Raw genomic sequence first — 27,125 nt, 5'->3', positions numbered from 1 at the left:
CTCCTGACCTCAAATGATCCAACCGCTTTGGCCTCCCAAAGCGCTGGGATTACAGGTGTGAGCCCTGCGCCCAGCTTCCATGTCTCTCTCTCTCTCTCTCTGTGTGTGTGTCTCTCTCTCAACTGAGAGAGACTGGGGACAATCATCTCTCTCTATACTGACAGAGAGAGAGAGACGGAGTCTGGCTCTCACCCAGGCTGGAGTGCAGTGGTGTGATCTTGGCTCAATGCAACCTCTGCCTTCCGTGTTCAAGCGATTCCTGTGCCTCAGCCTCCCAAATAGCTGGGATCATAGGTGCGCACCACCAGCCCGGCTAATTTTTGCATTTTTAGTAGAGACAGTTTCGCCATGTTGGCCAGGTTGGTTTTGAACTCCTGACCTCAGGTGATCCTCTGGCCTCAGCCTTCCAAAGTGCTGGGATTACAGGCGTGAGCCACTGCGCCCGGCCAAATAAAACGTTAAAGTAAATTCAGGACTACTCCTCCTCCAAGTCTTCTGCTCCCTTTGGGAGCTCAGGTGAGCGGGGGAGGGGCTGGGGGAATAATAACATCAAAAGAGCGCCTTTTGCTCCCTTATTCCGAGGAGACTTCCCTGGGCCTGACTCCCGGTCCTGTCCCCAGCGCCCCGGCGGCCTCTCGAGCCCCTTCAGAGACCAAGATGCAAAGATCAGGACGCCTTTGCCCCGCCCCAGGTGCCTGCCCCTAGCTGGCTCCGCCTGGGTCCCGAGGGAAGGTGAGGTCGGGGGCCGGGCCAGGGCGTGGCAGGCGGGGTGTGTGTCCGCCGGGCTTGGCGCCTCCGGTGGCCCGGAGCACCGTCCCACCCCTGCCACCCTCCGATGGGGCCGCTACCTGTGTGCCTGCCAATCATGCTGCTCCTGCTGCTGCCGTCGCTGCTGCTGCTACTGCCTGGACCTGACCCCAGGTCCGGCGAGGGTGAGTGAGGAAGGGGCTTTTCCGGAACTCAGGAATTCCGGGATTCCTCCAGCCCTTCCTAGGGACCCAGCAGCCCTGCCTCCCATCCCTCCCCAAGTTCCTAGGAGCCCTAGAGCCCCCAGCTCGCTCTTCTAATGCTTACCCACACTCTGTGCCCCAGCTCTCTGCAGGACGCCCCACTCACTCCTCCCAGGGACCCAGAACTAGCCCAACCCTTCCCCAGGGGCGCAGAGTCCTCTCCTGGCTCCCTCCGCCAACCGGCTGTGACCCTCTCCAGCAGCCCGGAAGCCTCCTGGATGGCCTGACCTGGGGTCCGCGAACTTATCCTTCATTCCACCTGTCCCTGAGATGTGAGACACCAGAGGGTGGGAGGAGCAGGGGCAGAAAGGGCCCGGCTTGGGGGTGGGAGAAGAACAGATTGTGCCCCTGTACAACAAACCCCTGTGACACACACACACACACACACACACACACAAATAGAACATACTGTCCCTATCTCACTATCCATCCCTTGGGGTCACCTTAGAGAGGTCCCCTGGGTGACTGCCCATTTCTGGGGTGCACAGATACATGTACCCACCAAGGACTATGCAGACACTGCCAGCACACAGATGCACAGGCACAGAACCGGCCCCGGACTCACCTGGCACTCAGGTGTGCAGCTCACCGTGTGCGGCTCCCACAGGCAAAAATACTGAGATACCGCTAGGGGGACACACGCACACACAGCTCAAGGGTACTCAAGACAGCACTCAGGACAATTCAGATGCTCAGTGTACACACACACACACACACACACACAGAGGCACAGACACACATATGTGCACATAGACCCTGGGGCTCACAGGATGCATAGACAACCCTGGCACTCGCCAGGGAGGTTGCACTGGGCAGACAGGGCAAACAGACCCCAACGTGACCTGCCCCACCTATGTTGGCACAGAGGGAGTGTTTTGCTTGGTTATAAGCACAGTGCTCGATGCCCGCCCCATGCCTGGAACCCTCCCTCTGTAGGGGTGTTGCTAGGGCTCTGAGATACCAGAAAGTGGCCAGGGAGGGTGGCAGGGAACCTTTGGAGACAGGTTCAGGGTACAGCGTTGGGACTGGGACATTGTTAGGGGTGCTCAGGGTGGGCGTGTTCCCTGGGTCTTGGTGGATTTAGAGGTCAAGGGACCAATTCTGGAAGCTCACTGTGTGCCAGGGCAGCTTAATTCAGAGCTCAGCATTTTTTTTTTTTTTTTTTTTTTTTTTGAGACAGAGTCTCGCTGTTGCCCAGGCTGGAGTGCAGTGGCGCAATTTCGGCTTACCGCAACCTCCACCTCCCGAGTTCAAGAGATTCTCCTGCTTCAGCCTCCTGAGTAAGCAGGGACTACAGGCGTGCGCCACCACACCTGGCTAATTTTTGTATTTTTAGTAGAGACGGGGTTTCACCATGTTGGCCAGATTGGTCTCCAACTTCTGACCTCAGATGATCCACCTGCCTCAGCCTCCGAAAGTGCTGGGATTACAGGCATGAGCCACTGCGTTTGGCCAGAGATCTGTTCTGGAAGACCCCCCAGGCCGGAGGGCACTGCCACAAGCAGACAGTATGGTGAGGGTCCCTGTGGCCACCTGGCAGGCAAGGTGGATTCTGGAGGGAGGTGGCCTGGGAGCAGGGTGAGGATGCGGTGAGGGCATTTGAGCAGCAGAGTGTCTGCGTGACTGGGCATAACTGGAGGGACAGTAAATGACTCTTGAGTGAGAGGATGAGGGAAAGGTGAGAGGGGCTGACTACCCCCAGGACTTGGGGTGCATTGAGACCCCTTAGCTTTACCAGACTCGTGGGAGCCATGGAGGTTTCAGGCAGAGGGGTGGGCTGCTGGGAGAGTGAGGACTCACCCTGCAGAGAGGAAGGCGAAGCTTTGAACGCCAAATGCAGTTTGATTTTCATATTTTATTTATTTATTTATTTTTGAGATGGAGTTTCACTCTTGTTGCCCAGGCTGGAGTGCAATGGTACGATCTCGGCTCACTGCAACCATCTTCCTCCTGGGTTCAAGCGAGTCTCCTGCCTCAGCCTCCCAAGTAGCTGGGATTACAGGCATGTGCCACCATGCCCGGCTAATTTTGTAATTTTAGTAGAAACAAGGTTTCTCCATGTTGGTCAGGCTGGTCTGGAACTCCTGACCTCAGGTGATCTGCCTGCTTCAACCTCCCAAAGTGCTGGGATTACAGGCATGAGCCACTGCGCCTGGCCCCAAATGCGTTTTACATTTTCTTCCTATTTGATTCATCTTTGTCCCCCAACATAAATATGCTACTTTTTCCACTGATAAAAAGACAAAATGGAAATTAAATTTGGCCTGGACTTCTCAAAAAAGTCAGCGTGATGAAAACATGTTCTAGATAAAACAGAAATGAGACTGGGCATGGTGGTTCATGCCTGGAATCCCAGCACCTTAGGAGGCCAAGGCAGGAGAATCACTTGAGGCCAGGAGTTTGTGACCAGCCTGGGCAACATAGTGAGACCCCATATCTACTAAAAATTTAAAAATTAGCTGGGCATGGTGGTGCATGCCTGTATTTCTGGAGGCTGAGGCAGGAGGATCGCTCGAGCACAGGATTTGGAGGCTGCAGTGAGCTATGATTGTGCGACTGCACTCCAGTGTGGGTAACAGAGTGAGACCCTGTCTCTAAAGAAAAAAGAGAGAAGATGATCAGGACGAGCATGGTGGCTCACGCCTATAATCCCAGCACTTTGTGAGGATGAGGCAGGTGGATCATCTGAGGCCAGGAGTTCAAGACCAGCCTGGCCAACATGGTGAAACCCTGTTTCTACTAAAAATACAAAAATTAGCTGGGTGTGGTGGCGCACACCTGTGATCCCAGCTACTCAGGAGGCTGAGGCAGGAGAACTGCTTGAACCTGGGAAGTAGAGGTTGCTGTGAGCAAGATTACACCACTGTGCTCCAGCCTGGGCAACAAGAATGAGACTCTGTCTCAAAAAAAAAGAAAAAAAGAAATGATGATCAAACACAATGAATCAACCTCCCGGAGCCGTAAAAACCCTAACGCTAACCCAGGAAGCAGGCAGGCCTGTGTGTGAGCTTCCACTCTATTGCTGGTACCACTCGGCTCTGGCAACCTGGAAGGCTGCCTTCCCCTGTTGTTACTGTGTAAGGAGGAAGAAGCACTGGTTTGCAAGTCAGAAGCCTGGGTCGAAGCCTCTGCTCGGGTTCCGGCTGGCTGTGGGAATGTGGGGTTACCTTTGCCGGCTGGCCTCCTTTCCTACATGTCCAATGCAGGGGTTCCAGTCACATGCATTGGGCACCATTACATGTCCGAGCTGTGCCAGGATCTAGCTAAATGGCTGGGCTCAGGCCAAGGGGCCTTCCTGTGTGGGCAGTGAATATAAGAGGAGATGCCAAGGGCCCTGAGCCTGAGTCTGGAGGGGAAGCCATGAGCACAGGGCAGTCCCAGGGCCCAGGAGCTGTCACAGAGGAGCCCCCCTTGGTGACAGACGCCTGTAGGCTCATCCATGATGCCCAGTGCCCAAGATGAACTGGACAAACGTTTCGTGCACGATTCTTTTTTCCCTTCTTGGCTGCCTTGAGGACCTTGATTATAATAGTTAGCCTTTTGTTTTTTCTTTTTTTGAGAGTGTTGCTCTGTCGTCCAGGTTGGAGTGCAGTGGCAAAATCTTGGCTCACTGCAACCTTTGCCTCTCAGGTTCAAGTGACTCTCCTGCCTCAGCCTCCCTAGTAGCTGGGATTACAGGCATGCACCAGTATGCTTGGCTAATTGTATTTTCACTAGAGATGGGGTTTCACCATGTTGGCCAGGCTGATCTTGAACTCCTGACCTCAGGTGATCTGCCCGCCTGGGCCTCCCAAAGTATTGGGATTACAGGTGTGAGCCACCTCGCCCTAACTTATAATAGTTAGCCTTTTCATGCACCAGGGGCTTAATACTCATTATCTCATTTCATTCATGTGAGTTGAAGTCAGCTTATCCCCCATTTCAGAGATGAGGAAACCAAGGCCCAGAGAGGGTAGGAATTTGTCCAAGGTCTTACAGCTAGGAAGTAGGATTCAAACCCAGACAGCCAGGCTGTAAACCTAGGCTCTTCTCAGGCTAATGCCCTTCCCAGGGGTCTGGGAAGCCCTGACCGGCAGCCTGTCACCTTTGTTTACCCCCCCAGCCTCCAGGACATTACACATGCAGCGGCGTGGGATCCTGGAACTGGCAGGAACTGTGGGTTGTGTTGGTTCTCGAACCCCCATCGCCTATATGAAATATGGTTGCTTTTGTGGCTTGGGAGGCCATGGCCAGCCTCGCGATGCCATTGACTGGTGAGTGCATGCCTGGGCCCAGGCTACCAACTCCCTTACACTCTGGGTTAGTCAAGGCTTATGAGGAAGTACCCAAAACTGAAGCTGGGGTTTGGTCCAGGGAGATGCCAGCATGCGGTACTACTTTGCAGGCAGGCGGGGGCCTCTTGGATAACATGGCCAGTGGGGCCAGATCTTGGTACCAGCTGCCCCTTACCCTGGCCATGATTACATTGCCTTAAAAAATTGTCCAGGAGCGGTGGCTCACTCCTGTAATCCCAGCACTTTGGGAGGCCGAGGTGGGCAGATCACTTGGGGTCAGGAGTTCAAGACCAACCTGGCCAATATGGTGAAACCCCATCTCTACTAAAAATGCAAAAATTAGCTGTGTGCGGTGGCGGACATCTGTAATCCCAGCTACTCAGGAGACTGAGGCAGGAGAATTGCTTGAACCCGGGAGGCGGAGTTTGCGGTGAGTTGGGTGCACGACTGTATTCCAGCCTGGGCGACAGTGCGAGACCCTGTCTCAAAAGAAAAAAATAATAATAATATAAAGTGATCAGGTGTGGTGACTCCCACCTGTAATCCCACCACTTTGGGTCGAGGCAGGAGGATCACTTGAGCCCAGGAGTTTGAAACCGGCCTTGGCAACATAGTGAGACCCTGTCTCTAAACACACACACACACACACATGCACACGCACAAAGGCAGCCAGACTATACACTAGGAACTGCCCTGGGAATCCCTTTGAGTTCTCACAACAATCCCATTTCACAGATGAAGAAACCAAGGCACAGAAATATTAAGTAATGTAGCCAGATGTGGTGGCTACACCTGTAATCCCAGCACTTTGGGTGGCCGAGGCAGGCAGATCATGAGGTCAGGAGTTCGAGACCATCCTGGCCAACATGGTGAAACCCCGTCTCTACTAAAAATACAAAAATTAGCTGGGTGTGGTGGCAGGTGCCTGTAATCCCAGCTATTCAGGAAGCTGAGGCAGGAGAATTGCTTAAACCCAGGAAGTGGAGATTGCAGTGAGCCAAGATCACACCACTGCACTCCAGCCTGGGTGACAGAGCAAGACTCCGTCTGGAAAAAAAAAAAAAAGAAGAAACATTAAGTAGCTTGTCTGGGGCCACATAGTTACCAAGATGTGGGAACTGGGATTTGAACCCAGGCAGTCTGGCTGGATTCATGCCTACTTACTGCAAGAGTACTCTGCACTCTTGCTACTTACTGTGTGAGAAGCGCCTGCTCTGTAAAAGGTTGTGGACTGAGATCTTTCCATGACTTCCACTCATTTACACCCAAGGCTGTTCTTTTTTTTTGAGATGGAGTCTCTCTGTCGCCCAGGCTGGAGGGCAGTGGTGAGATCTCGGCTCACTGCAAGCTCCGCCTCCCAGGTTCACACCATTCTCCTGCCTCAGCCTCCTGAGTAACTGGGACTACAGGCTCCCACCACCACACCCGGCTAATTTTTTGTATTTTTGGTAGAGATGGGGTTTCACCGTGTTAGTCAGGATGGTCTCGATCTCCTGACCTTGTGATCCGCCCGCCTCAGCCTCCCAAAGTGTTGGGATTACAGGCATGAGCCACCGTGCCCGGCCCCCAATGCTGTTCTTAAAGACGGGTATGACAGTTATGCCTGTTTTACAGATGGGGCCGTGAGGCTCAGAAGGGCACGCCACTCACCCATTTCCACAAAGCTATAGCTAGTTAGCAGAGGGCAGAATTCGGCCGCCTCTCCCCAGCTGGAAGGCTGTGATTGATGCAGCGGTTTTTTGTTGTTGTTGTTGATGCTGTTTGTTTCTTTTTTTTGAGATGGGATCTCGCTCTGTCATCCTGGCTGGAGTGCAGTGGTGCTATCTCAGCTCACTGCAAACTCTGCCTCCAAGATGCAAATGATTCTCATGCCTCAGCCTCCCAAGTAGCTGGAATTACAGGCGTGCACCACCATGCCCAGCTGTTTTTTGTAGAGATGGGGTTAGTAGAGATTTGTTTAATAGAGATGGGGTTTTGCCGTGGTCTCTAGATCTCCTGTCTCTACTAAAAATACAAAAATTACCGAGGCGTGGTGGCACATGCCTGTAGTTCCAGCTACTCAGGAGGCTGAGGCAGCATAATCGCTTGAACCTGGAAGGCGGAGGTTGCAGTGACCCGAAATCGCGCCACTGCCCTCTAGCTTGGGGTCTCGCTTTTGTCCAGGTTAGAGTGCAGTGGCACAATCATGGTAGCTCACTGCAGCCTCAAACTCCTGGGCTGAAGGGAATCCTCCCACCTCAGCCTCCCAAGTAGCTAGGACTATAGGCATGTGCCATCATGGTGAGCTAATTTTTTTGTGTTTTTATTTTCTCGAGACAGAGTCTTGCTCTGTTGCTCAGGCTGGAGTGCAATGGCACAATCTTGGCTCACTGCAGCCTCCACCTCCTGGGTTCAAGTGATTCTCCTGCCTCAGCCTCCTGAGTAGCTGGGATTACAGGCGTGCACCACCACGCCTGGCTAATTTTGTATTTTTAGTAGAGACAGGGTTTCGCCATTTTGGCCAGGCTGGTCTTGAACTCCTGACCTTGTGGTCCACGTGCCTCAGCCTCCCAAAGTGTTGGGATTACAGGCATGAGCCACTGTTCCTGTCCTGGTGAGCTAATTTTTAAATTTGTTATAGAGACAAGAGAGACAAGGGTCTCCTTACGTTGCCCAGGCTGGTCTCGACCCCCTGGCCTCAAGTGATCTTCCTACCTCAGCCTCCCAAAGTTCTGGGATTATAGATGGGTGCCACTGCACCCGACCTTTAAGGAGGGTTGCATTATAAAACTGCTCAGAAGGGAAGGAATCCGATTTTATGACAGGATGTAGCCTGGGGATGCCTGGATGACCTCCAGAGGCAGGGGCTTGTGCCTAAGATGAGACCTAAGAGACAAAGGGCAGACATGAAGTTGCCCCAGGCAGAGGGTACAGTGTGGGCAAAGTCAGGAAGTGGCAGGGCTTGGATCACTCCAGGAAGAAAGAGGAGTCATATGTCATAGGAACTTGAGACCTAGACAGTGAGGCAGGCAGGCAGGGACCAAGCTCAGGCACAGCCAGAGAGGCAGGACAGGGCATGGTGGGGCCAATGGAATCATTACCCAAGACGGGGATTTTCAGGGAAACAGCTTAGACAAGGCCAGGCATACAGTAGCTCCCACCTGTAATCCCAGCATTTGGGGAGGCTGAGGTAGGACTGCTTGAGCCTGGGAGTTTGAGACCAACCTAGGCAACATAGTGAGACCCTATCTCTTTTTTTTTTTTTTTTTTTTTTTGAGCTCTGTCACCCAGACTGGAGTGCAGTGGCGCCATCTCGGCTCACTGCAAGCTCCCCCTCCCAGGTTCACGCCATTCTCCTGCCTCAGCCTCCCCAGTAACTGGGACTACAGGCACCCGCCACCACGCCCAGCTAATTTTTTGTATTTTTAGTAGAGACAGGGTTTCATCATGTTAGCCAGGATGATCTCGATCTCCTGACCTCATGATCCACCCACCTCAACCTCCCAAAGTGCTGAGATTACAGGAGTGAGCCACCATGCCCACCCGTGAGACCCCATCTCTACAAACAATTTAAAAAAGGAATTTGTGTTCTTGTAGTAGCATACTTGGGAGGTTGAGGTGGCAGTTATCGCTTGAGCCCGGGAGTTCAAGGCTAAAGTGAGCTGAATGAGCCATTGCACTCCAGCCTGAGCAACAGAGAGAGACCCTGTCTCAAAGGAAATACAAATTAAAAAACTAGCCAGGCATAGTGGCGTGTGCCTATAGTCTCAGCTACTTGGGATGTTGAGGTGGGAGAATCACTTGAGCCCAGGAGTTCAAGGTTGCAGTGAGCTATGACTGTGCCGCTGCACTCCAGCCTGGGCGACAGGGAAAGATCCTGTCTCAAAAAAAAAAAAAAAAAAAAAAGCTTAGATAAGAGGTTGCTGTGCCCCGCTGGGAGTCTTCAGTCACCCATGGTCCTGGCAAGAGAGAAGGGCTGGGAGAGAGCTTCGCCTACCTGCTGTCCTGCCCATGTGACATCCGCAGGTGCTGCCATCGCCACGACTGTTGTTACACTCGAGCTGAGGAGGCCGGCTGCAGCCCCAAGACAGAGCGCTACTCCTGGCAGTGCGTCAATCAGAGCGTCCTGTGCGGTGAGTCCTCAGCACCACCATGCCACCCACCCCGAGTATCCCCTGGGCATCCTGGCATGGCCAGATGACTTCCGTGCCCCTGTTTCAATAACCACTGCTTCCAACTCTCTATAGACCACCCCTTGGGTGTATCTAATGTAAGTGATATTTATTTTATTGATTTTTTGAGTCAGAGTCTCACTCTGTCACCCAGGCTAGAGTGTGGTGGTGTGATCTTGGCTCACTACAAACTCTGCCTCCTGGGCTCAAGCAATTCTCTCGCCTCAGCCTCCCAAGTGGCTGGGACTACAGGCATGCACCACCATGCCCAGCTAATTTTTGTATTTTTGTCAGTAGAGGGGTTTCACCACATTGGCCAGGCTAGTCTCAAATTCCCCACCTCAAGTGATCCGCCTGCCTCGACCTCCCAAAGTGCTGGGATTACAGGCATGAGCCATGGTGTCTGACCCTAATGTGAGTGATCTTTAACACTGAGCACTTGAAAAAGAAAACCCTGAAGAAACCTAATTCTTTGATGTCTGGACAACAAGGAAGAAGATAGAAATGGCATCAGATAATAAACAATGTAAATGTTTATCAGAAAGGGACTGGGGGTCAGGACCAGTAGGAGGATTGCTTGAGGCCAGGAGCGCATCTCTACAAACAAAGGATTTCTTTTAACATTGGCCAGGTGTGGTGGCACACATCTGTGATCCCAGCTACTTGGGAGGCTGAGGCAGGAGGATCTCCTAAAGCCCAGGAGGTTGAGGCTGCAGTGAGCTGTGAGCGAGCCACTGCACTTCAGCCTGGGTGACAGGGCAAAACCCGGTCTCAAAATAATAATAATAATAATATTTTACATAACCAACCGCTTCTAAAGATTTAAAAAAAAAAAACCCTGCAATTAAAAACGTCAGGTCCCTCAGGGCAATCTTATCAGATTTTGAAACAAAGCAGTAACTTAAGGACTGTAGTATTTATTTTATTTTTACATTATTTATTTATTGTTTGCTTTTGGAGTGTGGGGTTTTTGTTTTGTTTTGTTTTTTGATTTTTTTGTTTGTTGTTTTGAGACAGAGTTTTGCTCTTGTTGCCTGGGCTGGAGTGCAATGGTGTGTTCTCGGCTCACTGCAACCTCCACCTCTCGGGTTCAAGCGATTCTCCTGCCTCAGCCTCCTCAGTAGGTGAGATTACAGGCGCCTGCCACCACACCTGGCTAATTTTTTTGTATTTTTGGTAGAGATGGGGTTTCACCATGTTGGCCAAGCTGGTCTGGTACTCCTGACCTCAAGCAATCCACCCGCCTCGGCCTCTCAAAGTGCTGGAATTACAGGCGTGAGCCACTGCATCTGGCCATGGTGTTTATTTTTAAGATTCCATTTTAGGCTGGGTGCGGTGGCTCACGCCTACAATTCCAGCACTTTGGGAGGCCAAGGCAGGTGGATCACTTGAAGCTAGGAGTTTGAGAGCAGCCTCAATGGCGAAACCCTGTCTCTACTAAAAATACAAACTTACCCTGCTATGTTGGTGCATGCTTATAATCCCAGCTACTTGAGAGTCTAATGCAGGAGAATCACTTGAATCCAGGAGGCGGAGGTTGCAGTGAGCCGAGATTGCACGACTGTACTCCAGCCTGGGCAACAGAGTGAGACTATCTCAAACAAAAACAAAAAGAAAAAAGATTCCATTCTGATGTGTGGCGTTTTCCATTTATTGTTTCCCTTCAAATAAATAAGAAAGCGAAATCAATGAAAACAACTAGGAAGTGAGTAATGGTACAGGGAGAATGTAGCTAAGGCTTGAGTTTCGGCAGCAAGACACAAAGTTATCTGAAGAGCTACACATGATCCAGACCAATAGTTCCACCCCTTTTTTCCCCCTATTTTCTGTTACTTGAAAATAGACGTAACAGGCTCGGCGCTGTGGCTCACTCCTGTAATCCCAAGACAGGCAGATGGCTTGAACTTAGGAATTCAAGACCAACCTGGGCAACATGATGAAACCCTCTCTCTACAAATACTACGAAAACCAGCAGGGTGTGGTGGTGTGCACCTGCAGTCTCAGCTACTTGGAAGGCTGAGGTAGGAGGATCACCTGAGCCCAGGGAAGACGAGACTGTAGTGAGCCACGATTGTACCACCGCACTCCAGCCTGGGCAACAGAGTGAGATCCCGTCTCAAAAAAAAAAAAAAAAGTAAATTAAAAAAGAGGCTGGGTGTGGTGGCTCACGCCAGTAATCCCAGCACTTTGGGAGGCTGAGGTGGGCGAATCATGAGGTCAGGAGTTCCAGACCAGCCTGGCCAACATGGCAAAACCATGTTTCTACTAAAATACAGGCGAGTGCCTGTAATCCCAGCTACTCAGAAGGCTGAGGCAGGAGAACTGCTTGAACCCAGGAGGTGGAGGTTGCATTAAGCCAAGACTGCGACATTGCACTCCAGCCTGGGCGACAGAGCGGAACTTTGTCTCAAAAAAAAAAAAAAAAGGAAATAGACATAACATAAAATTAACCATGTTAAAGTGTATAATTCAGTGATACTTAGAATATTCACAATGTCATGCAACCACCACCTAAACATTTTCATCACTCTGCCTCGAAAAATCCTTTCCCCTTAAGCAATCTGTTCCCATTCCTCCCTACCACCAACACCTGGTAAACTTACCGGACTACCAGCTTTCTATCTCTGGATTTACCCTGTCTAGGTATTTCATATAAATGGAATTATACACTATGTTTCTGACTTCTTCACTTAGCATAATGTTTTTGAGGTTTGCTTTTTTTTTTTTTGACTCGAAATCTTGCTCTGTCGCATAGGCTGGAGGGCAGTGGTGCCATCTTGGCTCACTGCAGCCTCTGCCTCCTGGGTTCATGCGGTTCTCCTGCCTCAGTCTCCTGAGAAGCTGGGATTACAGACGTGCACCACCATGCCTGGGGTAATTTTTGTATTTTTCGCAAAGATGGAGTTTTACCATGTTGGCCAGGCTGGTCTTGAACCCTTGACCTCAAGTGATCCACCTGCCTCAGCCTCCCAAAGTGCCGCGATTACAGACGTGAGCCACCACACCCATCCTGTTCATGTTGTATTAATAGCATGTGTCAGTATGTCATTCCTTTTATGAATGAATAATATCCGCTGCATGGATAGATCACATTTTGTTTATCCATTCATTCAGTGACGGGCATTTGGGTTGTTTCCGCCTTTTGGCTTATGTGAATAGTGCTGCTGTGAACATTCATGAGCAAGTACTTATTTGAGTAGCTGGTTTCAATTGTTTGGAGCGTATACCTAGGAGTGGAATTGCTGGGTCACACGGTAATCCTGTTTTACTTCTTTTTTTGAGACAGGGTCTGGCTCTGTCACCCAGGCTGGAGTACAGTGGCATGATCATGGCTCACTGCAGCCTCAAACTCCTGGGTTCAAACTATCCTCCTGGCTCAGCCTCCTGAGTAGCTGGGACTATAGGTGTGTGGCACGATGCTGGGCTAATTTTTTTGAGACAAAGTCTCACTTTGTCACCCAGGCTAGAGTGCAGTGGCACGATCATGGCTCACTACAACTTCTGCCTTCCTGGTTTAAGTGATTCTCCTGCCTCAGCCTCCTGAGTAGCTGGAATTACAGGTGCCCGCCACCACGCCCAGCTAATTTTTGTATTTTTAGTAGAGACGAGGTTTCACCCTGTTGGTCAGGCTGGTCTCGAATTCCTGACCTCAAGCAATTCACCCACCTCGGCCTCCCAAAGTGCTGGGATTACAGGTATAAGCCACTGTACCTGGCCAAGTGCCCAGCTAATTTTTAACCTTTTTTTGTTTGTTTGTTTGTTTGTTTGAGATGGAGTCTCACTCTTGTTGTCCAGGCTGGAGTGCAATGGCATGATCTCGGGTCACTTCAGCCTCCGCCTCCTGAACTCAAGCGATTCTCCTGTCTCAGCCTCTTGAGTAGCTGGGATTACAGGCATGCAGCACCTCACCCGGCTAATTTTTATATATTTTTTAGTACAGATGGGGTGTCACCGTGTTGGCCAGGCTGGTCTCGAACTCCTGACCTCGTGATCCGTCTGCCTTGGGCTCCCAAAGTGCTGGGATTACAAGCATGAGCCACCACACCCAGCCATTTTTAAACTTTTTGTAGAGATAGGGTCTCCCTTTGTTGTCCAGGCTGGTCTTGAAATCTTGGCTTCAAGCAATCCTTCTGCCTCTCTGCCTCTGAAAGTTCTGGGATTACAGGCATGAATCACCATGCCCAGTTAAGAGTTCTTTATATATGTGGATACTGACTCTTACCAGATATGTGATTTGCAAATATTTTCTCCCATTATGCAGGTTGTCTTTTCACTTCCTTGATACTGTCTTTGCACAAAAGTGTGTGTTTGATGAAGTTCAATTAATCTGTTGTCTTTTGTTGCTCGTGTTTTTGGTGACCTTAGAATCCACTGCCAAATCCAAAGTTATAAACATTTACCCTTAAGTTTTCTTCTAATAGTTTTATCATTTTTAACTCTAATATTTAGGTCATTGATCCATTTCGAGTTAATTTTTGTCTACGGAGTGAGGTAGGGGGTTGAACTTTAATCTTTTGCGTGTTGTTATCCAGTTATCTCAGCCCTCTTGGTTGAAGAAACTCCTCCCCATTGAATCATCTTGCTACCTTTGCTGAAAACCACGGACGGATGTGGTGGCTCACACCTGTAATCCTAGCACTTTGGGAGGCCGAGGCGGGCAGATTGTCTGAGCTCAGGAGTTTGAGCTCAGGTCCACACGGTGAAACCCCATCTCTACTAAAATAAAAAAAAAAATTTTTGCTGGGTGTGGCAGCATGTGCCTCTAGTCCCAGCTACTCGGGAGGCTGAGGCAAGGTAATTACTTGAACCTGGGAGGTGGAGATTGGAGCCAGCAGAGATTATGCCACTGCACTCCAGCCTGGGAGACAAAGCAAGACTCTGTCTCAAAAAAAAAAAAAAAAAAAAAAAAAAAATCACTTGGCTCTAGAAGAAGGAGGGTTTCATCACTTTGAGCTAATAACTTGACTTCTCTTAGCCTCAGCTTCCTTACCTGGAAGATAGGTCTTGTGAAGATGAGAAAAGGCTTGTAAGATGAGAAACAGATTTTGTTTTTGTTTTTGTTTTTGTTTTGAGACGGAGTCTTGCTCTGTTGCCCAGTCTGGAGTGCAGTGGCACAATCTCCGCCCACTGCAACCTCTGTCTCCCGTGTTCAAGTGATTCTCTTGCCTCAGCCTCCCGAGTAGCTGGGATTACAGGCCCCTGCCACAACACCCAGTTGATTTTTGTATTTTTAGTAGAGATGGGGTTTCACCATGTTGGCCTGGCTGGTCTCAAACTCCTAACCTCAGGTGATCCGCCCACCTCGGCCTCTCAAAGTGCTGGGATTACAGGCATGAGCCACCGTGCCCAGCCGAGAAACAGATTGGATGGGGATTTTTCTTCTATCTCCTCCTCTCTCCTCCTCTCATCCTGATCTAAACTTCTCTCTGACTCCTGCTAACTCCAGAGAGAATCAAAGATCTGTTCCAACTCTTGATTAAAACTCCAGCTTCTGCTGACTTGGTCTGCTCTGGTGGCAAAGAGGCTATTGTAAGCGTTATTAGAAATGTGTTTTTATGTTTTTATTTTTATTTATTTTTTGAGACAGAGTCTTACTCTGTAGCCCAGGCAGGAGTGCAGTGGGGTGATCTCAACTCACTGCAACCTCTGCCTCCCGGGTCCAAGTGATTCTCATGCCTCAGTCTCCTGAGTAACTGGGACTAGAGGTGTGTGCCACCATGCCTGGCTAATTTTTTTGTATTTTTAGTAGAGACAGGGTTTCACCATGTTGGCCAGGCTGGTCTCGAACTCCTGATCCATCCGCCTTGGCCTCCTAAAGTTTTGGGATTACAGGCACGAGCCACTGCGCCTGGCCTACTTGAAGTATGTTTTTAGATCTTCAGCTATATCTCCTTACTATGGATTAGAACTTGGCATAAGAGCAAAGCTGAATAAATATGATGATCAATTTTTAGGCCTGAACATGCCCCAGGCATCATCTCAATCCAGCCTTCTCATTAGAGTTGGGGAAACTGGCTGGGCATGGTAGCTCATACCTATGATCCCAGCACTTTGAGAGGGCAAGGCGGGAGGATAGCTTGAGCCCAGGAGTTCGAGACCACCCTGGCAGCATAGAGAGACCCCATCTCTACAAAAGACATAAATAAAGGGGAAACTGAGGCTCAGGGAGAGTAAGTGACTCATTCCCCAAACTGCCCCCTTCTGGTGTGGGTGGCGAGGAGGTGAAATGAGGCTTCAGTGGGAAATCTGTTGAAAATCTTTCCTTTCTCCCTTCAATTTGCATATTCTGCTTGCTCCTACCCAGGTGGAAATGATATTTATAAAATATTGGTGTGTCTGTTGGTGGAGTCTGTGCCTGTTTACAGAACTGTCTTCTCTGAACCAAATGAAAGGAACTAAAATATCTATTATGCATTTTGGACTAAAAATATTATCTTATTCTGTTTGGAGATATTCTGAACATAGTTGTTTATTTAATTACAGGTTTGGCCCATTTTCCATTTATGGGCCTGACTTAAATATATTTAAAAAAATTTAAACCTACAATAATATTTACTAGCAGGCCTTAATTTTAAACTTAACCCTCGGGAGCTATTTTTCCTTTCAAATTTTTATTCTTCTTCAAAACGTGATGCCATCGGGTTCCTGAGGTCATGGAGCAGTGGGGCCAGGTCTTCCTGTTGGAGGAATCTTTGTTGCTCAGGGAGAAGAGTAAGAGGACAAGCAGAAGTGCTGGGTCAGGAGATCCTGGGCTGGAATCCTGGTCCATCCCTTCCCAGTTCTGTGACCTTGGATGAGTTACCAAATACCTGTAAGCCTCACTTTCCTCATCTGTAAAATGGGAATAACAGACCAGAGTTGCTGGGGTTGTGTGAGCACTGGAGATTGTGTATGGCTTTGCTTTCCTTTTTCCTCTCTTCCCCTCCCCTCCCGTCCCCTCCCCTCCTCTCCCCTCTCCCTCACCTCTCCCTCACCACCTCCCTCTCCCCATCCCTCTTTTCTTTTCTTTCCTTTTCTTTTGTTTTCTTTTCTTCTCTTCTCTTTTCTTTTCTTCTCTTTTCTTTTCTTTTCTTTTTCTTTTTCTTTTCTTTGAGACAGAGTCTCACTCTGTTGCCTAGGCTGGAGTGCACTGGCGCTATCTCAGCTCACTGCAACCTCCACCTCCCTGGTTCAAGCCTTTCTCCTGCCTCAGCCTCCCAAGTAGCTGCACACCACCACACCCAGGTAAAAGAAAAAAATTTTTTTTTTTTTTGTATTTTTAGTAGAGACGCGATTTCATCATGTTGGCCAGGCTGGTCTTGAACTCCTGACCTCAAGGGATCTGCCCACCTCTGCCTCCCAAAGTGCTGGGATTACAGGCATGAGGATGACGGGCTTTTCTAAGGCTTTTATATGGTCTGTCAACAAATATTATTGTGAGTCTACTCTGCTGGGCTCCATGCTAGGTTTTGGGCAAGGCAGAGCAACAGTTACTGTAGTCTAAAAGGAGGAGACAGGGAAGTAGTGTGTGCGCCAAGTGCTTTGTAACTATTGTGTTGAGAAATAAAGCAGGTGAATTACTATACCTGCTACAACATGGATGAACTTTGAAAATATGATGGACTGGGCACAATGGCTCCTACCTGTAATCCCAACACTTTGGGAGGCCAAGGCAAAAGTATCACTTGAGCCCAGAAATTTGAGACCAGTCTGGGCAACATAGCGAGACCCTGGCATAGTAGCGCATGCCTGTAGTTCCAGCTACCTGGGAGGCTGAGGTGGAAAGGTCACTTGAGCTCGGGAGGTCCAGGCTGTAGTGAGCCATGATCATGCCACTGCATTCCAGCCTGGGTGACAGAGTGAGACCCTGCCTCAACAAAAAAGGCCAGGCACAGTGGCTCACACCTGTAATCCCAGCACTTTGGGAGGCTGAGCCTGCTGGATCACTTGAGGTCAGGAGTTCGAGAACAGCCTCGCCAACATGGTGGAACCCCGTCTCTACTAGCAATACAAAATTAGCCGGTTGTGGTGGCGGGTGCCTGTAATCCCAGCTACTGGGGAGGTTGAAGCAGGAGAATTGCTTGAACCTGGAAGACAGAGAGGTTGCAATGAATAGAGATCATGCTGCTGCCCTCCAACCTGGGTGACTGAGTGAGACTCTGTTTCAAAAAAAGAAAAGCAAAAAGAAAGAAAGAAGAAATACAGTTTTGAGTGAACAGATCCAGACATAAGAGGTCACATATAGAGGCTTTCTGTTGCTCTGTGAGGAATACAAAAAAAGGTCACATATATTGTATGAGTTCATTTATATGAATTGTCCAGAATAGGCAAATCTACAGAAATAGAAAGTAGACTAGTGGTTGCTGGGAATGCAGAAGAGTGGGAATGGGGAGCAACTGCTTAAAGAGAATTGGATTTCTACTGGGGTGACGATCTCGATCTGTCACCAAGGCTGGGGTGCAGTGGCAGGATCACAACTCACTGCAGTCTCAAAATCCTGGGATTAAGGGATTCTTCTGCCTCCGTCTCTCGAGTAGCTGGGACTACAGGCATGTGCTACCATGCTGAGCTAATTTTTGTATTATTATTATTATTTTTTGAGATGGAGTCTTGCTCTTGTTGCCCAGACTGGAGTGCAATGGCACTATCTCAGCTCACTGCAACCTCTGCCTCCTGAGTTCAAGTGATTCTCCTGTCTCAGCCTCCCTAGTGGCTGGGATTACAGGCGTGTGCCACCACACCCGGCTAATTTTTGTATTTTTAGTAGAGATGGGGTTTCTCCATGTTGGCCAGGCTGTTCTTGAACTCCTGACCTTGTGAACCGCCCACCTCAGCCTCCCAAAGTGCTGGGATTACAGGCGTGAGCCACCATGCCCAGCCTGTATTTTTTGTAGAGATGGTGTCTTGCTATGCTGCCTAGGTTGGTCTTGAACTCCTGACCTCAAGCAATCTTCCTGACTCAGCCTCCCAAAGTGTTGAGATTACAGCCCTAAGCCACCACACTCAGCCTGGGGTGATAACAGTTTTAGTACAAGATAGGCGCCCAGCATTGTGAAGGTACTAAATGGTACTGACTGTACACTTTAATATGGTAAATTTTATGTTGTGAGAATTTTGCCTCAATAACAAAAGCAGGAGTGCATGGTGAGGGTTTCTCTGTTACTGAGAGTGGTTGGGGTGAGAGGAAGTCTCCTGGAGACACCAGTGAAGCAGAGACCTGAGGAATAGAGGAGGCAGCCATGTGGAAGTGATGGCACCGCTAGTGCAAAGGCCCTGGGGTACGCACAAGTGCCTGGGTGGTCTGAGGGTCACAAGCAAAGCGGTGAGACTGGAGCAGAGTCCCCCAGAGTGAGAGAGGTAGGGGATGATGTTGGAGAGTGATAGGGGCTAGATTCCTAAGGCATTTGAAGCTCTTCTCTAAGACAGATGGGGAGCCAAGAAGGGTTTTGAGAAGGGGAGGGACACTATCTGATTTGGATTTTTTTTTTTTTTTTTTTTTTTTTTTGAGATGGAGGCTTGCTCTGTCATCCAGGCTGGAGTGCAGTGGCATGATCTTGGCTCACTTCAACCTCTGCCTTTTGGGCTCAAGTAATCCTCCCACCTCAGCCTCCTGAGTAGCTGGGATCACAGGTGTGTGCCACCTTGCCCTGCTAATTTATGTACTTTTAGTAGAGATGGGGTTTTACCATGTTGGCCAGGCTGGTCTCAAACTCCTGATCTCAGGTGATCCACCTGCCTCGGCCTCCCAAAATGTTGGGATTACAGGCGTGAGCCACCGCACTCGGCCTTGATATGTATTTTAACCAAACCACTCTGGCTGCCACATGGTACAAACCCAGGAGGGGGAAAGGGTGGAAGCTGGATGTGGCTGTGAAGCTGTTGTAGTGGTCTTGGAGAGAGGTGGCTTGGGCATGGGGTGGCAGTGGAGATGGTGGAAGGGACTGGCTTCTGGACAAATCTGGCTGGATGGAACTGCAGGAGTTGCCAGTGGATGGGTGAGGGTGTGAGGGGAAGAGGAGCTGTCTGGGGTATTTGTCCCAGTCGCCCTGCAGCTGACCACTCTCCTGTCCTTGGAAAGCCGGCCTCCAGCCAGCCCTGTATGCCACCCTGGGGCTACAGCCAGGAAGCTGCAGTGGCTCCTTCCTCAAGAGTCCCCCCACAACTACCATCGTATTTCTCTGAGGGTTTCTGTTGTGCAGTAGCCCATGGAAAGCTTACAGGCAGGAAGACGTTCCTGCACTAGCTGGTTCTATTACTAACTTTTACACATATTATTTTTATCCATTTGTCTGTCTTGCCATCTATTCATCCATTATCCATTCACCCATCATCTATCTATCCATCCATCCACCATCCATCCATCCATTCATTCATCCATCTATCCATCCATCCATCCATCCATCCATCCATCCATCCATCCATCCAATTTCCATCCATCCATTATCCATCCATCCATCATCCATCCACCCATCTTCCATCCATCCATTCACCATCCATCTATCCAGCCATCCATTATCCATCATCCATCATCCATCCATCCATCCATCCATCCATCCATCCATCCATCCATCCATCCATCCATGGGGAGTGCCTGCTTCAGGGGAATGGGGTTTCTTTTGGGGAGATAAAAATGTTTTAGAATGCTGGGCGCAATGGCTCATGCCTGTATTCCCAACACTTTAGGAGGCTGAGGCGGGAAGATCATGAGGTCAAGAGATTGAGAGCATGCTGGCCAACAGGGTAAAACTAGGTCTTTACTAAAAACACAAAAATTAGCTAGGCGTGGTGGTGTGCACCTGTAGTCCCAGCTACTCGGGAGGCCGAGGCAGGAGAATCGCTTGAACTCCTGAGGCGGAGGTTGCAGTGAGCCGAGACCGTGCCACTGCACTCCAGCCTGGCAACAGAGCGAAATTCCGTCTCAAAAAAAAAAAAAGTTTTAGAATTAGATGCCCAGCATTGTGAATGTACTAAATGTCACTGACTTGCACAATTTGAAATGATCAATTTTATGTTGTGAGAATTTTGCCCCAGTAACAAGAAGCAGGCATGCACGGTGAGGGATCCGTCTCTCCAACCATTCATTCAACCATTCATTTACATACTTTTCCGATTCAAACCCAATACATGTTTGTTATGAAAAATTAAAACATTCCAGAAATATTCTTTTTTTAAATTTTTACTTCTTATTTATTTCAGTAGCCTTAGGGGTACAAGTGGTTTTTGGTTACATGGATGAACTGTATACTGGTGAAATCTGAGCTTTTTTTTTTTTTTTGAGACAGAGTCTCGCTCTGTTGCCCAGGCTGGAGTGCAGTGGCACATCTCACCTTACTGCAAGCTCCGCCTCCCAGGTTCATGCCATTCTCCTGCCTCAGCCTCCCAAGTAGCTGGGACTACAGGCGCCTGCCACCACTCCTGGCTAATATTTTTTGTATTTTTAGTAGAGACGGGGTTTCACCGTGTTAGCCAGGATGGTCTCAATCTCTTGACCTCGTGATCCGCCCGCCTCGGCCTCCCAAAGTGCTGGGATTACAGGCATGAGCCACCAGGCCCAAAATCTGAGCTTTTAGTGCACCCATCACCCAAGTAGTCTACGTTGTACCCAATACATAGCTTTTTATCCCTCCCCACTTCGGAGTCTCCAGTTCGTCCATTTTACCACTCTATATGCCTCTGTGTACCGCTCATAGCTTAGTTCTCATTTCTAAGTGAGAATATAGTATTTGGTTTTCCATTCTTGAGTTTCATCACTTAGAATAAGTGAAGTAGCTTCATTGCAATCCCTATCAAAACACCAACATCAGTTCATCCAAGTTGCTACATCCAGCTTCATCCAAGTTGCTGCAGAAGACATTTTGTTCTTTTTTATGACTAAGTAGTATTCCATGGTGTATATGTAACCACATTTTCTTTCTTTCTTTTTTTTTTTTTTTTGAGAAGGAGTCTTGCTCTGTCACCCATGCTGGAGTGCAGTGGTGTGATCTTGGCCCCCTGCAACCTCCACCTCCTGGGTTCAAGTGATTCTCCTGCCTCAGCCTCCCAAGTAGCTGGGACAACAGGCACACATCACCACTCCTGGCTAATTTTTGTGTTTTTAGCAGAGACAGGGTTTCACCATATTGGCCAGGCTGGTCTTGAACTCCTGACCTTGTGATCCGCCCACCTTGGCCTCCCGAAGTGCTGGCATTATAGGCGTGAGCCACTGCACCCAGCCACCACATTTTCTTTATCCACTCATTGGTTGACGGGCACTTAGATTGGTTCTATATCTTTCCAATTGTGAATTGTGCTGTGATAAACATATGCATGCACATGTCTTTTTGATATAATGACTTATTTTTCTTTGGGTAGATACCCAGTAGTGGGATTGCTAGAAAGAATAGTAGATTTACTTTTAGTTCTTTGAGAAATCTCCATACTGTTTTCCATGGAGGCTGTGCTGACATTCCCACCAGCAGTCTAAAAGCATTGTTTTTTCACCACATTCAGGTTAATGTCTATTTTGACTTTTTAATAATGGCCATTCTGGCTGGGGTAAGGTAGTATCTCATTGTGGTTTTAATTTGCAGTTCTCTGATGATGACTGATGTTGAACATTTTTTCGTTTCCTGGCCATTTGTATATCTTTTGAGAAATGTCTACTGATGTTATGTGCTCACTTTTTAAATTTTTTTTATTTTTTAAGACAGAGTCTTGCTCTGTTGCCTAGGCTGGAGTGCAGTGGCGCAATCTCAGCTCACTGCAACCTCTGCCTCCCAGGTTCAAACGATTCTCTTGCCTCAGCCTCCCAAGTAGCTGGGATTACAGGCATGAGCCACCACACCTGGCTAATTTTTGTATTTTTAGTAGAGACGGGGTTTCACCATGTTGGCCAGGCTGGTCTTGAACTCCTGACCTCATGATCTGCCCACCTCGACCTCCCAAAGTGCTGGGATTACAGGTGTGAGCCACCGTGCCTGGCCATGTGCCCACTTTTTGATAATTTTTTTTTTTTTCTTCTTCTTGATTTTTTTGTAGATTCTGGCTATTAGTCCTTTGTCAGATATGTAGTTTGCAAACATTTTCTCCCATTCTGTGCATTGTCTGTTTACTCTGATGATTAATTCTTTTGCTGTGCAAAGCTTTTTAGTTTAATTAAGCCCCATTTATTTATTTTTGTTTTTGTTGCATTTGCTTTTGGGGTCTTGGTCAATGTCCAGGCGAGTTTTTCCAAGGTTTTCTTCTAGAATTCTTATGGTTGTCTTTAGTCCATCTTGAGTTGATGTATATGGTGAGTTTTTTAGGTGGTGAGAGATACCGATCCAGTTTCATTCTTCTGCATGTAGCTATCCAGTTTTCCCAGTACCATTTATTGAATAGGGTGTCATTTCCCCAATTTATGTTTTTGAGTGGTTTTTTTTTTTTTTTGACGGAGTTTCACTCTGGTTGCCCAGGCTGGAGTGCAATGGTGCGATCTCTGCTCACTGCAACCTCTGCCTCCCAGGTTCAAGCGATTCTCCTGCCTCAGCCTCCTGAGTAGCTGGACTTACAGGCATGTACCACCACGCCCAGCTAATTTTGTATTTTTAGTAGAGACAAGGTTTCTCCATGTTGGTCAGGTTGGTCTCGAGCACGGACCTCAGGTGATACACTCGCCTCGACCTCCCAAAGTGCTGGGATTACAGGCGTGAGCTACCACGCCTGGCCTTGAGTGCTTTGTTGAGTATCAGTTAGTTGTACGTGTTTAGCTTTATTTCTGGGTTTTCTATTCTGCTCTGTTGGTCTATGTATCTACTTTTATACTAGTACCATGCTGTTTTGGTTACTATAGCCTTGTAGTATAATTTGAAGCTGGGTAGTGATGCCTACAGATTTTTTCTTTTCCTTTTTTTTTTCTAGATGGAGTCTCACGCTGTCACCCAGGCTGGAGTGCAGGGGCATGATCTCAGCTCACTGCAACCTCTGCCCCCCAGATTTAAGCGATTCTCCTGCCTTAGCCTCCCGATCAGCTGGGATTATAGGCACACACCATCATGCCTGGCTAATTTTTGTATTTTTAGTAGAAATGGGGTTTTTACCATGTTGGCCAGGCTGGTCTCGAACTCCTGATCTCAAGTGATTCACCCACCTCAGCCTCTCAATTTGCTGGGATTACAGGTGTGAGACACCGTGCCTGGCCAGATTTGTTCTTTTTTCTTTTTGCTTAAGATTACTTTGACTATTAGGCTCTTTTTTCTTTGTTTTTGTGTTTTTCTTTTTTTTTTTTTTTTTTTTTTGAGACAGAGTCTCACTCTGTCGCCCAGGCTAGAGTGCAGTGGCACGATCTCGGCTCACCACAACCTCCGCCTCCCAAGTTTAAGCGATTCTCCTGCCTTAGCCTCCCAAGTAGCTGGGATTACAGGTGTCTGCCACCATGCCTGGCTACTAATTTTTGTGTTTTTAGTAGAGAGGAGGTTTCACCATGTTAGCCAGGCTGGTCTTGAACTCCTGACCTCAGGTGTTCCACCCACCTCAGCCTCCCAAAGTGCTAGGATTACAGGCATGAGCCACCGTGTCCAGACTATTTGGCTCTTTTTTAGTTCCATATAAATTTTAGGATTGTCTCTTCTAATTCTGTGAAAAATGATATTGTTATTTTGATAGGAATTGCACTGAATCTGTAGATTGCTTTGGGTAGTATAGTCATTTTCATTATATTGATTCTTCCAATCCATGAGCATGGGATGTATTTCCATTTGTTTGTGTCATCTATGATTTCTTTCAGCAGTGTTTTGTAGTTCTCTTTGTAGAGATTTTTCACCTTTCTGCTTAAGTATATTACTATGTTTAGGGTAGCTTTTTTTTTTTCCCCCCCAGCTATTATAAAAGGTACTGAGTTCTTGATTTCAGTCTCAGCTTAGTCCTTATTGATGTATAGCAGTGCTACTGGTTTGTAACCTGAGACTGTTGAATTAATTGGTCAAATCTAGGAATCTTTTGGAGGAGTCTTTCGGGTTTTCTAGGTATACAATCATATCATTGGCAGAGGTAGTTTGATCTCCACTTTTCCCATGTGGATACCCTTTATTTCTTTCTCTTTCATGACTGCTCTGGCTAGGACTTCCAGTACTACGATGCATAGAAGTGGTGAGAGTGGGCATCCTTGTCTTGTTCCAGCTCTTAAGGGGAATGAATGCTTTCAACTCATCCCCATTCAGTATGATGTTGGCTGCGGGTTTGTCATATATCACTTTTATTATTTTGAGGTATGTTCCTTCTATGCCTACTATATTGAGAATAAGTATCTTTTTTAAAAAAAAAATTATTATGGGCTGAGAGTGGTGGCTTGTGCCTGTAATCCCAGCACTTTGGGAGGCTGAGGTGGGTGGATCACTTAGCCCAGGAGTTCAAGACCAGTCTGGCAATATGGCAAAACCCCATCTCTACTAAAAATACAAAATTAGCTGGATGGTGGTGGGCCTGTAGTCCCAGCCACATGGGAGGCTGAGGTGGGAGAATGGCTTGAGTCCAGGAGGCGGAGGCTGCAGTGAGCCACAACCTTGCCACTACACTCCAGCCTGGGTGAGAAAGACAGACCTTGTCTCAAAAAATAAATAATTACTATTATTATTTTTATATAAGGGAATCTCCAAATGAAATCGTGTAATATCAGGCCAAGCATGGTGGCTCATGCCTGTAATCCCAGCACTTTGGGAAGTCGAGGCAGGTGGATCACCTGAGGTCAGGAGTTCGAGACCATCCTGGCCAACACGGCGAAACCCCATCTCCACTAAAAATATTTAAAAAATTAGCCGGGTGTGGTAGCCTATCCCTGTAGTCCCAGCTACTTGGGAGGCTGAGGCAGGAGAATCACTTGAACCCGGGAGGCGGAGGCTGCAGTGAGCCGAGATCATGCCACTGCACTCCAGCCTGGGCAACAGAGCGAGCCCCCTTCTCAGGAAAAAAAAGAAAGAAAGAAAAAGGAAATCGTGTAATATCGATGCAGAAGAGCAGTATGGCAGACTGTGGACTCTCCATTTGAAACTTTCAATTTCCTTTTCTGTAAAATGGGGCTGACATCGCCTGCTTCCGGGGAGCCGTGCAGATGCAGATCGCATGGTGAACTGTCAAGTATCTCAGCAATGTAATTTATGACCCATCCTGCCTCCTGCTTTACTGGTTTCCCTTGCATCTCTCCAGGTCCCTGCTCTAATCTCAGTTTCCCCACTTCTTCCAGGACCGGCAGAGAACAAATGCCAAGAACTCTTGTGCAAGTGTGACCAGGAGATTGCTAATTGCTTAGCTCAAACTGAGTACAACTTAAAGTACCTCTTCTACCCCCAGTTCCTATGTGAGCGGGACTCACCCAAATGTGGCTGACTACCTTGACTTGAAATGCTCTTTCGCACAAGGAAATAAAGCGTCCTCTCAGTAATGAACAATAGCATTCAGTTATTTGCAGAAGGGAACCCAAACCAAGTGATAAAGCCACAATCTTGTGTTTGCTTTCCCAATCCCGGCACTCAGGACTGGAGCCCGTGTGGTTTGCAGTTAAAAGCCGCAAGTCCTGTGCCTATTTTATAAAACTATGACTGTATTTATCACTGTGTTGGGTTTGGTTCCATTTTTGAGGTTCGCTCCATCTTTATGAAAAGGTGGTCTTTGTATTCTAACCTGCTTGGATGGCTGGTAGTCAAATGTGAACCAACGCCTACCATGTGCCTGGCCATGTTTTATGTTCTAGGTTGCAGCAATCAACAAGATGGCCATACAACGCCCACCCGGTGAAGTTCAAGTCCAGTAGCTGTTAGCTAAGAAAGAGTATTCCCTTATCCCACTACACCTTAAAATGTATTTCCTGTCCTGCAGCGGTGGCTCATTTCTGGAAGCCCAGCACAATGATTACAAAAGTGGTACATACTCGTTGCTTTAAAAAAAAAAAAAGTACAGAGAAATATAGAGCAGAAACAAAATCATTCCAGTTCCCACAATTCAGCATAATCTGCTAGGATCTATAGTTTTAAAAATATAGTTCCAGGCCGGGCGCGGTGGCTCTCGCCTGTAATCCCAGCACTTTAGGAGACCGAGACAGGTGGATCACGAGGTCAGGAGTTCGAGACCAGCCTGACCAACATGGTGAAACCCCGTCTCTAAAAGTACACAAATTAGCCAGGCATGGTGGTGCATGTTTGTAATCCCAGCTACTTTGGAGGCTGAGGCAGGAGAATCACTTGAACCCAGGAGGCAGAGGTTGCAGTAAGCTGAGATCGTGCCATTGCACTTCAGCCTGGGCGACAGAACAAGACTCCATCTCAAAAAAAAAATAAAAAAAAAAAGTAGTTCAGATTATACTGTATGATGTTTATAAACTTTTCTCCATGTCATAAAAAATCTTTGGAAACTTCATTTAAAATGTCTGTGTTAGGGTTGGATGAGGTGGCTCATGCCTGTAATCCCAATATCCCAATACTTTGGGAGGCTAAGGAGGGAGGACTGCTTGAGGCCATGAGTTCAAGACCAGCCTGGGCAACATAGCAAGACTCTATCTGTAAAAAACAAAAAAAATTTAGTAAGGCATGGTGGCATGCACCTGCAGTCCCAGCTACTTGGGAGGCCGAGGGAAGATAACTTGAGCCTAAGAGTTCAAGGTTGCATTGAGCTATGATTACATCACTACACTCTGGTCTGGGCAACAGAACAGGACCTTGACTCAAATAAATAAATAAATAAATAAATAAATAAATAAATACATA

The 27,125-nt window shown here is 48.1% G+C and overlaps 1 protein-coding gene across 2 annotated transcripts; it reads left to right on the top strand.

The window, feature by feature from the left end:
* The first annotated feature begins 827 nt into the window (after nucleotides 1–827).
* Nucleotides 828–26,314, top strand: LOC102120351 (group 10 secretory phospholipase A2). 2 transcript variants are annotated; one of them, XM_074028285.1, is made up of 5 exons: nucleotides 1,151–1,282; nucleotides 2,191–2,290; nucleotides 5,113–5,263; nucleotides 9,290–9,396; nucleotides 25,610–26,314. In XM_074028285.1, the coding sequence occupies exons 3-5, from the start codon at nucleotides 5,130–5,132 to the stop codon at nucleotides 25,750–25,752; spliced, it is 384 nt and encodes a 127-aa protein (XP_073884386.1). In that variant the 5' UTR covers nucleotides 1,151–1,282; nucleotides 2,191–2,290; nucleotides 5,113–5,129; the 3' UTR covers nucleotides 25,753–26,314. The 2 variants fall into 2 exon arrangements, with proteins under 2 accessions (XP_005591357.3, XP_073884386.1); XM_005591300.4 differs by lacking the exons at nucleotides 1,151–1,282; nucleotides 2,191–2,290 and adding an exon at nucleotides 828–932.
* The last annotated feature ends 811 nt before the right edge of the window (nucleotides 26,315–27,125 follow it).

The sequence above is a fragment of the Macaca fascicularis genome, chromosome 20 (genome assembly GCF_037993035.2).
Source record: "Macaca fascicularis isolate 582-1 chromosome 20, T2T-MFA8v1.1".
Classification (NCBI taxonomy): Eukaryota; Metazoa; Chordata; class Mammalia; order Primates; family Cercopithecidae; genus Macaca; species Macaca fascicularis.
Note: the sequence above shows the minus strand (reverse complement) of the source record. Positions and strands in the feature narration are given on the sequence as shown.

What these genes read in the sequence shown, in the direction of transcription:
- LOC102120351 (XM_005591300.4), top strand. Translation starts at nt 836, where the DNA reads ATGGGGCCGCTACCTGTGTGCCTGCCAATCATGCTGCTCCTGCTGCTG. An exon ending in TGACCCCAGGTCCGGCGAGG is followed by an intron (nt 933 to 5,112) that starts GTGAGTGAGGAA and finishes TTACCCCCCCAG; the next exon opens with CCTCCAGGACATTACACATG. An exon ending in CAATCAGAGCGTCCTGTGCG is followed by an intron (nt 9,397 to 25,609) that starts GTGAGTCCTCAG and finishes CACTTCTTCCAG; the next exon opens with GACCGGCAGAGAACAAATGC.